General features: G+C 48.5%; 6 protein-coding genes across 6 annotated transcripts; 4 read left to right on the forward strand and 2 right to left on the reverse strand.

Annotated features, from left to right (window-relative positions):
- Positions 1 to 233: 233 nt before the first annotated feature.
- On the reverse strand, positions 234 to 3345 carry GPI13 (mannose-ethanolamine phosphotransferase gpi13; the record flags this gene model as incomplete). Its single annotated transcript, XM_064899868.1, has 2 exons — positions 234 to 3144; positions 3191 to 3345. 2 exons carry the CDS (start codon positions 3343 to 3345, stop codon positions 234 to 236), a joined length of 3066 nt encoding a protein of 1021 aa, XP_064753180.1.
- A 285-nt stretch (positions 3346 to 3630) lies between these two features.
- On the forward strand, positions 3631 to 4608 carry CWC24 (RNA-splicing factor; the record flags this gene model as incomplete). Its single annotated transcript, XM_064899869.1, has 1 exon — positions 3631 to 4608. The coding sequence occupies one exon, from the start codon at positions 3631 to 3633 to the stop codon at positions 4606 to 4608; it is 978 nt and encodes a 325-aa protein (XP_064753181.1).
- A 537-nt stretch (positions 4609 to 5145) lies between these two features.
- Positions 5146 to 5983, forward strand: LTR64_005532 (uncharacterized protein; the record flags this gene model as incomplete). The annotated part of the gene is made up of 2 exons (XM_064899870.1): positions 5146 to 5584; positions 5631 to 5983. The coding sequence occupies 2 exons, from the start codon at positions 5146 to 5148 to the stop codon at positions 5981 to 5983; spliced, it is 792 nt and encodes a 263-aa protein (XP_064753182.1).
- A 38-nt stretch (positions 5984 to 6021) lies between these two features.
- LTR64_005533 (uncharacterized protein) lies at positions 6022 to 7413 on the reverse strand (the record flags this gene model as incomplete). The annotated part of the gene is made up of 3 exons (XM_064899871.1): positions 6022 to 7089; positions 7168 to 7238; positions 7359 to 7413. 3 exons carry the CDS (start codon positions 7411 to 7413, stop codon positions 6022 to 6024), a joined length of 1194 nt encoding a protein of 397 aa, XP_064753183.1.
- A 461-nt stretch (positions 7414 to 7874) lies between these two features.
- Positions 7875 to 8741, forward strand: LTR64_005534 (uncharacterized protein; the record flags this gene model as incomplete). Its single annotated transcript, XM_064899872.1, has 1 exon — positions 7875 to 8741. One exon carries the CDS (start codon positions 7875 to 7877, stop codon positions 8739 to 8741), a length of 867 nt encoding a protein of 288 aa, XP_064753184.1.
- Positions 8742 to 10327: 1586 nt separating this feature from the next.
- Positions 10328 to 11156, forward strand: LTR64_005535 (uncharacterized protein; the record flags this gene model as incomplete). Its single annotated transcript, XM_064899873.1, has 3 exons — positions 10328 to 10447; positions 10625 to 10926; positions 10979 to 11156. The coding sequence occupies 3 exons, from the start codon at positions 10328 to 10330 to the stop codon at positions 11154 to 11156; spliced, it is 600 nt and encodes a 199-aa protein (XP_064753185.1).
- Positions 11157 to 13791: the final 2635 nt, after the last annotated feature.

Here is a 13791-nt window from a genome sequence, read left to right on the forward strand (position 1 = left end):
TCTTTAAGGCCCGAAGTACTGCCTTCCACTATCGCCAGAAGTCCTTCAGAGTCCTTCAAAGTTTCCCAAGTAACGTCGTGTACATGAAGGCAGGACTACTGCGGATTTTACTCAAGACGGCACAATTTTGACACGGTGGCGCTTGCGCATCGTGGTTGGTGCTTTTTAAATGGAAGCTAGACACCGTGGCTGTTCAGCTTATCGACGAATATCTTGCATAAAATTTTCTTTTCTCAATAGCCGAATATTTCGGCAACACTTGACCCAGTGACACGAGTTCCTCCTAGTGCGAAAATGATCAAGACCAAGTCGACTATCAGTAAGACGCCACTAGCCATCAGAAATCGCGGCATGAAAACACGATACAGCATCAGATGTCTTCTTAGATGACCTGCCCACATCGTCGTAGCTACCTGAATCGTTGCATAGTACAGCAGATGTGCCACGCAAGATCGCATGATATCGCTCCAGAAACCTCTGAGTCCTTCCTTGGAGATTGGTCTCTTCCATAACACAGTAAGCGGTACCGCGGCGGCGCACATGATTTGAGGCCCAAAGTTGTTCAGAATGATCAAGATGGGTGACCATGGATATCGTATAGTTCGTAGCGGAACGAAAGCTGCATTCCACTGTATTGAGCTGAGCACAGCTTGATGACCAGTCTTGAAGAAATGATATGAGCCGAGCATTGCCAGAACAACTGGTCCAATAAATGGTTGGGCAACAGCGTTAATGATTAGACCGTTCGTGTCCAGAATCTCGAGTAAGCAGAGAATCTGCCAAGCACAGAGTGCCAATGAATATTGACCCATGGGAGGCAGAAGCACAACGATGGAGAGCACAAAAACAGGTATCAGGAGGAAGTATCGACTGCCAAAGGCATTGGCATAGCCGAGAATGGTGACATGTGGCTTTGAGTCACCAACTGCTGAAGAAGAGGGCAGGTTGAGAACACTAATGTCGACACATGGCTTGGCCCAAATGAACGTGCTGAATCCAATAGGAACAGCTATAGCGAATACACAACGAGCAATGGTAATACTGATCGTCTTCAGGGTTGAGGATGAAAATTGTTCAGCAAACCATTCTCCGTTGTCTGCTGAGTCGACCGTCCAATACATTGCGACTAGTGATAGACCAGTACGGAAGCAAAAGCCAATCCAGAAGTTCGCTGTGCCGACATAGGAAGCTGTGCCTTTGTAGAAAGCTTTTACAATCTCAGGAAGCACAATCGCTGATAGACATGGGATCAAAAGCTGCCATGTTGCTGATGTGGACGATGTTTGAGAAGCGTAGAAGGTAGAACGGCAGCCTGGCATTTGCTCTTCTCGGCACAAGCGAGAGTACGAGGCAGCTCTCGTCAGAATCAGAAATAGGACCGAGTGATATGTTCCAAGGACTCTATCGGACTCAACTGTCTGGCGTAGCGATGAGAGCAAGGTGATCGCGCCAAACGTGCCGAGCAAGAAGGTCAAGATAGTATCCTCGTGTATTGTGTAAGAATTGGAAGCAAACCCGGCCGCTTGAGACAAGGTAAAGAGAAGGCCCAGCCACGTCCATATCGATGTTCGTGACGGGAATCCAAGACTCGGGACAGCTGAAAATATGGCGATAAGAGCGCCCAACACGCTTCCTACAGTTGCAAGACATAGCGGCCCTGCGACTGAGGTGGCCTGTGCCAGAGTGAAATCACTGATCAGTCCAGGTATGGCCAACACAGACCCAGCGAATGAACCAACAGCTATACCTTTTAGTGTCCTAAGCAATTGATCTTCGTTGTTTCTTGGTGACGCTCCAGAAGAAAGCAGAAGAACCACCAAGCCGAGTACGAGCACACCAAGCCCAACAGCCATGTCTTGAAGGTCAAAATTCGCCCACAATTGTCGGTACATAGCAACTGTTTGAGAGTGCCACTGCGAGAAGACTTCATTGAGGCGCGCGTCGAAAGACGTGATCGACATAAATTGATCACGTAGAGACTTGGTTGAAGAGCTTTCGGAGAATTCCCGTGATTCAGCATATCTGGATTGATATCGTTGCATCTGTTGGAAGACTAAAGAATTGACCTTGGCTAAATTCTCCTGATCTTGCCCTGTTGCTGGCGTATGCCGTAAAAACGCTTCTGGAATGGGCGAGCCAAGGTTGTTGAAAGGCACAGGTAGTCCTAGTAGGAGAGAAAGTGTAGACACAAAATCAATTTGTTCTACAGGTCGAACTTTTGCATTTGACGGCGGCTGAACATGATCTTTCAGCAGTCGACCAAAGCGAGGCCTGTTCGAGTAGACCCATAGCGCAGCCTCAACTTCTTCGTCAGACTCTCCACCATGATCACCCTTAGGGTCCATGCCGTGATCTCCCATAACGACCAGCACTGTTTCGTCGTCTATACTTTGGGCTATGCGCTGAAGCACATTGTCCATCTGACGTAACTTCTCGCCCATTGCAGGGTGATCAGGACCATATCGATGGCCAGCATGATCTACTCCTAGAAAATGTCCAAAAACAATATCCCATCCCAAAGATTTCTGGTTCTCAAGTAGAGGAAAGATGTGCTCGATAACTCCATTGTCAACTGTATGTAGGTCCCAAACATTAAACGAGTCGTAAGCGTGGGTAAGATTTGAATCAAAGTATCCCGGGAATAGTGCGTGCCACGTGTCGTCACCTAAGTGAACTATCTTTTTGCCTTGATCTTTGAGCTGCACAAGCAGATTGTCTTCTTCAGTGGCTTGACCAGCGAAATTGGAGCCAATATCGATGAATGTAGGCAGATTACCAGCTGTGAGGCCTCCTAATCGCTGAAGAGTACTCGTGGGAGGATCTGCAATAAAGGGAAGGAGAAAGGCTTTTTCGGGGTTTTGGAGAGCAGTAGCGTACAGAAATGGCAGATTGTCGTGGTAGTATTTCGAGGCTGTGTGGTGCTCAATGGGAAGGAATGGTACAGTAAAATCGTAGCGTAAAGCATCAACTATAATTACAACAGCTCTTTTGAAAGTTCTCGGGTGCCAGCACCCTTCGGAGATATCTCGAGACGGTAGACCATTGGGTAGTACTTCGCAGGACGAACGGTTATCGAGGACAAGTCGTGTCAATAGGAAACCTTTCGTGAAGAGGAAAAGACCGGTAGCATGTACGAAGCTACTTCTGTCAGAAAGGTTGCAGTTTACACGTCGAGACTTCCTGCACTCACAATAGCCAGCCAAAAAAGATTGAGACAAGAACGTGGGAGACCTTGAATGCGACGGCTCTGTTGTTTGTCCCACCACGTCGTTTCAGTCCATCTGTGAGCACATCCGAGCCGTGAGTGGTGGCCGATAGTTCTTTCGAGCTACCTTCTCGACTCATTTGCCCAAGTTTGCTGCATCGAGGCAGGAGAGTGAACGAGAGAGTAAGAGCTGCACAAGTACATGTAACGTTCGATCCACAAGTACGGCCGCTTCCGAAGATAAGGCCAAGCCAGCGAATACGCGATGCAGGCCATTGCAAACAGTAGCCGCAATCTGCTCAACAAAAGTGCTATACAGCAGCCAACGCCAATTCGCTGGGACGGTTTGGGTTTGTCAGCGTTTCAATATCTCTGGTTCCCAAGTTCTTGAGTTTGGCACTGTGGCACTCATTGTTCTCACAATTATGTCGGACATAGCAGTGGCTCCAACAGTTACTTTCAAGAAAAGAGCAACCAAAACAACGGCTAGGAAACGACCTGCAACGCCACCACCTGCATCAGAATCCGATTCAGATTTCACATCATCCGAAGACGAGAACGGCAGACAGATCAAGAGGAGGCGGAAGAACGCAGGTACGGTAACAGCCTCTACTGGCAAAAATGTGCGACACGAAGACGCGAGAGTGCCAGACCAGACCGACAGTGTTGCAGTTCGACAGTCTAATGCAGATAATGCTACTATGCGCTCCAATTGGTTTGACGATGAGCACGACAAAAGCCATGTCAGGAAGCCTGGCGCACCATCCACCGCCGGAGTTGATGGCACGTACAAGGGCGCCGCCAATTATCAATCCTTTATACAGAAAAATCCAGATCGCCAAACCAATGTTGGCCCTCAGAAGCTGAACTCGAATGTCAGGACGATCACAGTAACCGATTTTGCCCCGGATGTTTGCAAAGATTACAAGCAGACTGGGTTCTGCGGCTTTGGCGATTCGTGCAAATTCTTACACGCAAGAGAAGATTACAAACAGGGCTGGCAACTTGACAGAGACTGGGAAATTGGCACGAAAGGCAAAAAGCTCACAGGTCGCACGGTTGCGTCAGCCGACAGATCTACAAAGGACAATGAACTCGATGAGGACGACGAGAAGTTGCTCGAAAGCATCCCTTTCGCTTGCATCATCTGCAAGAAGGCCTATAGTAATCCAATTGTCACAAAGTGCAATCATTACTTTTGCGAGGCGTGCGCATTAAAGAGGTATCGGAAGGATCCTACATGTGCTGCTTGTGGTACGGGTACAGGAGGAGTCTTCAATGTAGCGAAGAAGTTGAATCGTCTCCTGGACAAGAAGCGAGAACGGCAGAAACAGAAGCGGGAGCAGGCAATCGAGAGTGGCGAGAAGGTGCCTGACGATGAGCCTGAGCCTGTACCTGTATAACTTAAAGGTAAAGATCGAATGGTAGATAGTGAAGAACCAACCATGCGATGTGTAATCAACTTACCTCGTTCTGCTTCTTTCTGCTTTGTGCCTTACTCTCAGCAAGCTAGATCATATGTTTCGTACCGGCCATCCAAAATATGCGTTTGCTCGTACACGCCGAAAAGACGTTTCGAGCGTCAGAACGAGCTCGGCCGAAATTTTGTTTATGCAGTAACCACGTAGTACCAGAAACATCGCGCGACATTTGGCAGGGATGGTCTGCTGAGTGGGTCTAGATAGTGTAACATTTTGTACCACTAGCCCACCAGCTTGAAGATTGCCTAGCAAAAAGGTGCACCGAATATTCCAGGCCACCAACATTGTCTTCTCAGAAGAAGAAGCATGAGCGTATATGAGGAGAAGGACTGGATGTACCTCAAAACTCCACTACTAAGTCAAGCCGTATAAAAGGATCTGCTTTCTGTATGCATCTCAGGTACGTCTCAATGGAATTACTTGTTCGTTGAACTTTACGAGTTGATCTGAAAAGTAACCATGAGCGAGGAAAGGAAGCAGCAATATTTCGGCGAATTAGCACCTCGCTATAGCCATTTGACTGGCGACACGACTCAGGACTTATTCGCCAAATTCCTAGAATCACATCCTCTGGACATTTCCTCGTCCTCAATCATCCACGACAATGCCGCCGGTCCTGGTACCGCGACAGAAATTCTTGTTCAAAGAGCTGCTCCATCCGGGGTCTCTCCACGCATCGTCGCCACAGACTATTCGGCAGGTATGATAGCCAGGCTGGAAGAGATAAAGACTGCGTGGCCAGAAGTCACAGTGGAAGCCAAAGTGATTGACTCCTCTGATCTATCTTGCTTCGAGAAAGACTATTTTACTCATAGCATCAACAATTTCAGCCTCTTCACATTCACCCATCCTGTGCAGAGCTTGAAGGAGTACCTTAAAACCAAGCGGAACTGCTGTGGTACTTGTGTGGAAGCTCTTTGCTGTACAAGGTCTTCTTGCTACAGCGCAAGACATTGTCAAAGGACCAGGATATGCCAAGGCGAACGCCATACCTGTAAATGGCGCACAGTATTATCAAGAGGGATTCGTGTCAAAACAATTGGTTGAAGCCGGTTTTGAGAAGAAGAAACTGGAAACCATTGTTGTCGAGCACGTGTTGAAGGAGGATGATAGGACGAAGTGGGACGGGCTTTTCGAATTCATGACCAAGTCGTCCATCGCAGCTTCGTCAATCAAGGGCTGGAGTCCGGACGAGGCTGCCAGCTGGCCAGACGCTATCAAGCAGGCCATAGCTACAGAGACTCAAAAACATGGCGGTGTCAAATTCGAGGCCTGGGTGACTGTTGCGAAGAAGTAGCCTCGAAGATACAGCCTTTAAAGTCTTTCGGAAGCCTCTCAGCTCGCTGCAAAGGCTGTTTCCATGACCGGTTTGTGCTCTAGATCTGCTTCTGCCACATTCGGCATCTCAGGTTGTGCCTGTCTCTTGACACTAAATTTTGCTGGTGTGTTAGTGTCGATGATCAGAAGTCCGTCTTGCGCACGTCCCATCACATCCCAAATTTTGACTTGTGCATTGCCATGCTTGTCGCTCTTCTTTAAGCCCATGACTGTGCTGCTTCCTGCATATCTAACCTCGCCGATCCTCGGTGCTTCGCCTTCGTCGCCTGTTCTGTTCGCAATTACAACGATCACTTCTTCTTCTGCGCCATTAGCCTCGACCAATGGTCGAAAGCGTTCGATCCAGTAACTTAGAGTATCCATGTCGGGCCTCACAGACTCCTCGAGAAGCTCAAGTGCCGATAGTCTTGTCAACCATGCACAACTCAAGACCACGACTTTAGCTTTCGCTGTCCTACAATGGTTCGCGAACTCGTAGGCTGTCCATGGAGCTTCAAACTTGTATGGATTGACGTCCATACATATTCCAGCTGCAGCCTTTACACGTTTACCAGAATTGCCCATGGGCAGAACGCCCGAATAGAAGCTAGTCCCCTCTTGAGCCCACGCTTCGTCGGTATAGTAGAGAAAGCGCTTGCGATGATGAGCCACGACTTGTCCTTCCGCATCGACAAAGACTAAGGAATTGTAAGCAATCGTGCCTTCATCAGCTGTGATCTTGGCATCGTAAGCAGTGTTCCAGTTTCCACCGCTCTCGCCACTTGGACTGAGCGATGTTGCAGCTTCGGGATATCCAACAGCGACAGTACATTTGAGGCGCTTGGCGGTTCTTATCGCCCAGCGTGTTGAAGGTCCGTCTGCTGTCGGTTCCAGATAGGGAGCAATAGCAGCCAAGGACGGATGGTTATAGCCTGTGAATGCAAGTTCTGGCAGAACTAGAAGGTCTATGTTCTCTAAGGTACCAGAACGCTCCTCTCGCATCAGAAGTGATTCAGCACGAGAAAAGTTGGCCGCAATGCTGACATTATTTCGGGAGGTTAACGATGAAGGGAGCAGAGGTGAATACTGTAAGATTGCGACACGCATGTTTGCTTCTAATCCAGATACCTTTGGCTATAAAGCGTGCTTTCCGAAGTATCCTACCAGATCCAGCTTGTCCTGACGAACGAAGGTGAAGAATTCTATCGTTGTATCGAGGATCTCAGACTGAAAAGCTGTAAAGAATTGAGCAGAAGGAATGTTTATGTCTGTTTATGCAAGTGCAAATTTGGACGAGCTGGTTGCATGCTGTAAATAAGTTCCTCAGTCACGAATAGAACGCGTCATCACCTTACCCAGACACATTGGCCGCTTATACCCAGAATGATCTCTCTGTTCGTCCTGATTCATCTTGAAACAGTATGTTCGTTGCTGATAGGAAAATATACAGGATGACTATTTACTTTAGACTTATTTGCGAGATGTCAAGCGTGAGATGACCTCTTCAAGAGTTCTCGTAATCGGACGTGGTCGGCCACTTTTAAGACAAGAGGTATATCGTCACAAATAAATTGACTGCATGCTCTTTTGTCTCAGTGCAAGGTGGGCAAACCCATTGCCTTTCACCTTTGACCTTTGACGAGAACAACCCACCGATACAACAATAGACTCTCAGCCGGACTTAGGGTGTCGATACTACCGAGTGTCTTGCATTCACAACCCTTGTCGAATCTGCTTAGATTACAGCTGATTACGCCTGGTCGCAACCTGGAATACTTTGATCCTCGATTGTCCGCAGTTGATCGTACTCGATCAACCAGTACACAACTCCTGGCCTAGAACAATACTCCCCTACACTCTCGCGGGAAAATATGGCATCCTACCTATCTTCATATTTCAGTGGTGGCACATCTAGCACTCCTGCACCACAATACGGACAATACCAACCACAATATCAGCAATATCAGCAGAACCCTCAGCAGGCACAGCCAGGCGCGACATGGTCCAGCACCTTTTCCTCTAGAATAGGTGCGATCAAGAAGGTCCTTGCTAGGGACAATGAAGAGGACGATCCAGACAACGAAGACTGCTCCCACGTTTCCAATGTGCTACGAGCCTACTACACCGAGAAAGGCAGACCTTTTCCCGAATGGCTGCCGCCTGACCCGAGAAAGCCCGTTATGACACCAGCAGTTCAGCAGCCACAACATTCTCAGTACGGAAACATGTATCCTAGTCAATATGGAAACTCAGGTGGTCTGCCACATAGTCGTGGAAATTCAGGCGGAAGAGGTGGTGGTCTGAGTGACTTATGGGACCCAAGTCCTGTTCAAGCTCAGCCACAAGCCCAAGTACAGAGTTTGCGAGCTCCTCGACCAAACGCAGCAGCTCTGAAGTCGTTCGATTCCTCTTCGTCTCGTCAAAGCGAACAAGATCCTTATGCAACACAAGCACGACCACTGCCAAGTCAAAGAGTTGGGAGTTATCAGAATATACAACCAGCGCCTGCCGCGACTCCTGCCTCAACAGGAAATCCGAGAGATCGTCTCCGGGCTAGATTGCAGGGAAGCGGCAGTGGAAGAAGTAGTCCGGCCACTGGCCCCCAGAGCTCTTATAATGGAGGTGGACCGAACTTATCAGCTTCACAACCGTGGTCAAACGATAGTAATTCGTATGACGCACACTCTTCCGGACTTGGTAATCCGGCATATCAACAACGGCCTGGAAATTATCGCTAGGTCCGACATCGAGTTGTATGGCTGCAAGCCGAATGTCGAATGTTAACTGTCCTGTGCTAATGCCGCGGCATAAACTTGCTGTACAGAGATAGTATTTGTCTTGGTTGGGATATTTTTAGAGCCAGACGTTGGCCACCAGGCTCATGAGCGTACATTGACCTCATACATGCCTCGAGCCTTACGCTACGAGCTGTGTCGAATGTCTTCGTCGCCTGCTACTCATCCGCTGGACGAACATTTCGGATTTCCCAGTGAACAAGGTAGGGAGGCTCCTGCACTTTGGCGCTTCGATGGTCATGTTTCCAGCCACGAGCCGATGCTCGCAGCCTCTCTGGCTCCGTTGTACATTCTCATCGACTCCGCACGAAGAACTGAAAAGGTTCTTGAAGAAGTACTCACCATGGGACGCCTTGGGCTTTTTGAGAGCTGATGCCAGACCACGAGTCAGAAATGGGGGGGACATAGGATGATAGCCGTTTCCTGTTGCGGCCAGAGTGGGGCCCGGTGAGCCTGCGCAGCAATTGACGCTATACAAGACCCGCACGAGTTGCCCAAAGAGGATTGGTCGATCCAACAATATATCACTCCGCCTCTCATAGTGATACTCGATACAGCCGATGCTCTATACTCCTGCGCCGCTACGACTTAGCTTTCGCTTACATGAGAGCAAGGCATGCAAGCAGAACCTTTCACCAAATGGGCTTTGGGAAATAGCGATTTGAAAAAGTGCGCATGACATTTTCGACTATCCCCAAAGCTTTTCTTGATTGGTCAGCGACAGATGGAGATCTCGATTTACAGCATCACCAGTAAACGACACTCTTTTTGGTGTCTACCTATTGCCAATGTCAAGTGTTGGAGGCCCTTATAGGGATCGGATCTTGCTATATTCGTGCGGCCTCGATGTATCGCTGGAGTCAGCAGCACATCGAGGTGGCGGAACTCTGACTAAACGATCGGGTTTCGAAACGCTTCTATTCTCTTGCTTACTATTGTGATAGTACCTATGCAACAGCACTACGCCCTAGCAAAATTCCAGCTTGCCTGGAATCAACATCGTATCGGCCATACACGAGGCAATGCGAAATTCGTCCTTATCGAATCGGAGTCATATACTAATGATTAAGCACGCGGTTTTTGTGCATAATGAGAGGTTCTCCAGTCACCAATTCTTCAAGCTAGTTCGATTTTTGTTGTTCATTGCAAGCTCCGCGTCGTTGTCCCTTCAGTGTGGCCAGCTGTTGGCACTCCCGACCCGTGTAAAATTCGCTTTCGTGATATCGAGATCGGAGCTACCTCGCCAATTCGGAATACTTGCACTCAACATCCCCTGAAAGTCGGTAGGAAAACGAGCGAGACAACCTCATTGAAGGTACTTCCTGAGTGAGTCAGAAGCTCGGAGAACAACTCCTTTATACGGGCCTAGACTCTCGTACCAGGCCTCACTCGATCCGCCCTTCCCAGTATTTAAGGTGAAGGCTGCGTTCTACAACACGATTTCCAGCGCTTCGCTCTAGGTCGATATCTTAGAAACTCACTTCCAAACCCCATCGACACGCTTGACGCTTCCCTCAAGGACTACCGAGATGTCACGACATGCATCCTCTCAGCAAAGCAAAGATTCGCAGCAGTATCAGCTTGTGCCTTCAGAGTCACCGGCTGATCAAGCACGTTCTTTGACTCAAGTCAGTCCTGGTTTCATTTTTGTAAATTTCCTTTGTCTAGCGTTGATTATATGCCCACCCTTTTCCTCGACTGCTTTCCTTCCTATATCTATGTCATATCATATCCCGCCATCAAATTGGCAACATCATTACATCGCTCTTTTTCCTCTTTCCTACGATGCATTCTGCCGTCTGTAACTCATACTGACTTTCCTACAGAACAACAAAGATCAACTTATTCACTCCTTACGAACACATAAAGTCAACACCATTACCGAATTACGTCGTATAGAGAGAATCTTTGCACATCTGGACTCTGAAGAAGTTGCAGAGCCTATAACATCAGCTTGGGCATATTACGTTAATTCGAACAACCTTTTGAACGAATTACGTGGTCTAACGAGGGATATTCCTTTCAGCTCAGAGTGTTTAGATGAGGCTAAGGCTTTGGTGGTCGCCGACCCTGCAAGTGCTCGGAGTTGGAACTATTGCTGGCTAGTTCTGGCGAAGATCGAAAAAGAGTAAGCCGTCATCATCCGATACCGAGTTGCAAGCCGTACTAATATTTGATAGAAGTTTGATTTTGAAATATGCTCGAGCTCTCGCCTCAAAGCGCAGCACATGGGGAGATCGTCAGCCTACTAAGGAGGATGCTAAGAAGTTCATCAGTGCAACCATAGCTGAGTGGAACTTTGCAGTACGTCAACTTCTCAAACACTGGGACATTGCGCCGAGCACCACAGGCGACTAGAGCTCTCAAAGATGCTCAGCGATGGCGACGCTACGAAGCTCGGTTACATTCTGTTAGCTGAGATGCAGATGCATCGATCACATGGCATGCTAGACGGTCGAATTCACCCTCGACGACTTGAAGATCTTTGCAGAGATCAAGGCGCTTGAGCAACAGTCCGAGTGAGTGCTCATGAGTTCAGACAGGGATGGACACAGGCTTGGCACTCTGGCTACGAGCTACTGGGTGTTTCAAGAACCATTTGCTAGTCAATGACTTGCCGTGCAGGTGAAGCTGTGTAGAAGTGGACTATTACAGGTCGATACTGCAGGAGTAGCTCAACTGTGAAAGGCCAGGAGGTGTGTAGCAGCCTCCACATCATACATAGTCTCAATTATCCAGAAGTGGCAAGAAAGGTTATCAGCAAGCTTGAAGGCTACGTGGCAAGCTCTACTGTAGGACTGCTGTGTATTGCTCTGCCCCTGACCAGTATGATTGCTGGTGGCCTAAAGCTCGACTGGCAGGAGTGAGTGTGTGGTGAGGTTGCCACAGCCTTGCTCAGCCTGACCCCAGTTCCAACCATGTTCAGTGTGGCAAGTCGTGCTTTCCTCTTCGAACATCCACAATTTCGTCAAAAGATACCCGACCTCTTGTTCAGCCTTATCAAAGACCTATCGCTGTTTCGTTCACGTACTGAGATGGCGCTATCGAGTACTTGCTCCTTGCTATGAAATTGTCACAATGGTCCATGTAACTTCATCCCAGATACGCAGCAGCTTCGTAGCTGATTGAGGCTACACCTATCGAGGCCGCAGTGCTCGACCATTCCAATCGAAGAGGAGCAGGCATGTGGGCGAGGCCGCTGTTGCAATTCTTGCACGAGCTTGTTTCCAACAAACGTGTTCTTGAGCGCGCTACCATCAATTGAAGCCATCTCGTTCTCGAATATCAGTCCGGGCGTGGCTCCATTGTGCTAACAATGCGTGCAGCGAAATGTCTGCGCCATGCTCAATTTCAAGACATGCGGTTTGTTACAGGGTCAACAGCAGCAACGAAAGCGAGGGATACTTTGAATTCTGGTTCAGTCCACTAAAATGAGATCTCTGCTAGCTCGATGTGCTGTTTCCGAGCATGGATAGTTGCAAGGATCGTCATTTCGTACCTAGCAGCCAATACCAGATATCCAGAATCAGTAGCAGGTCCAAAAAGCCCAGCAGCCACGAGCCGTAGTGAGGTCCTTTCCAGGCACGATGCCTCCGTAGTTTGTCATACAAATCTGAACGATCTACCACAGTACGAAGGTCTCAACCAATGTCCTCCTCTGCCTGGCCGATCCGATGTCTCGCAAAAGGCCAGCGATGACCACGACGACAGGACCAAAATAGTGATGCAACCCTGGGTTTCAAATGTCCTCAGCCACTGCAATCTTAGAACAAAGACTCGAGACCATGATGCTTGCACATCAAAGAGGCCGATGCAGGTCGTCAATCTCCCTACCAATTGGAGATGTCGTACAAAATGAGTGGCAACTAGGTATTGAAACAGTGCTGCAGTTTGGATGTGCCCTTGTGGCTAATATGCACGTTGAAAGGCGAAAGCTAGGCTGAGTCTATTGGGTGCTGTCGCCACAACACCTGGTAAGGCCGACACAGATAGCACATCCGCAAAGTCCAGTCGGGGAATGCAGTACTTCTGCTTTCGCGAATGGGTTCTCCTGAAGGACAGGATGGAATCTCACGAGACGACCGTTTTGGGGCATAACAAGATCGGTTCTGCCATGCACAAGCCTAAGCACGTCACCTTATAGTAGGGTATCCGGTTCCCGCGCTCATGCTGAAGGAATGAATTTATTCGCCAAGTCAGAATGTATCACGGGACATTCAGTTACCATAGACATCACAGCAGTCAAAATTCAGTCTCCCTATACTAGGCAACACTGCTCTATCGTGTCATTGCTCGACGATAACCCGATTCCAAAAAAAACTACACCATGCACGAGATTGCACTAGATCGAGCCTGCAAATCATGGAGGGTTTCTTGCCCAGTGGACCAGATTTATTTTCACACAATAGTGGCGAGGGTCGCACCAGTGTATTAACCTTGATGCGCGAATGCAGCCACATCTTCGTTATCGCTGCTTGTTAATCAAGGACAAGGCACCACCTACGGTGGACGCGGTCGAAAGTGTCTAGACCGATTGCCTAAGGGCGACGCTGACTAAAACTGCCAACAATTTTGTCGGAGGCAAAAAGCAGTATATCTTTGCACACTTCAGAAAACATCGCTACGGATTGTCGAGTTATCGCCATTATGACCGACAACTGCTGGCGTTTGTACAACAAAAGGACGTGCAGGAAAGATGTATCTCTGGTTCTTGGCTGGTGCCTTAAACCAGTGGCAACAACATCCGGTACCTCCGTATAGCCGAGGTACTAAACGTTACTGATTTAAGCTCCAAACACTGACAGCCCTGGCATGCTATTGTCAGCTTTGGAATTTGCAGGACTGCAATTGAGAAGAAGCTAACGAGCTTGCTAATTGTCGACCTTGCAAAGATTTGTGCAATCGTGTTGTTAGTAAATCGCACCGTGGAAAGAAAGAACAGCTTCGGGGCACTCGCAAAACGAGAGAGTAGCGGCATCGGACAAGCAACAAT

This window comes from Lithohypha guttulata, assembly GCF_036872675.1.
Source record: "Lithohypha guttulata strain CCFEE 5908 chromosome Unknown scaffold_4, whole genome shotgun sequence".
Taxonomy (NCBI): domain Eukaryota; kingdom Fungi; phylum Ascomycota; class Eurotiomycetes; order Chaetothyriales; family Trichomeriaceae; genus Lithohypha; species Lithohypha guttulata.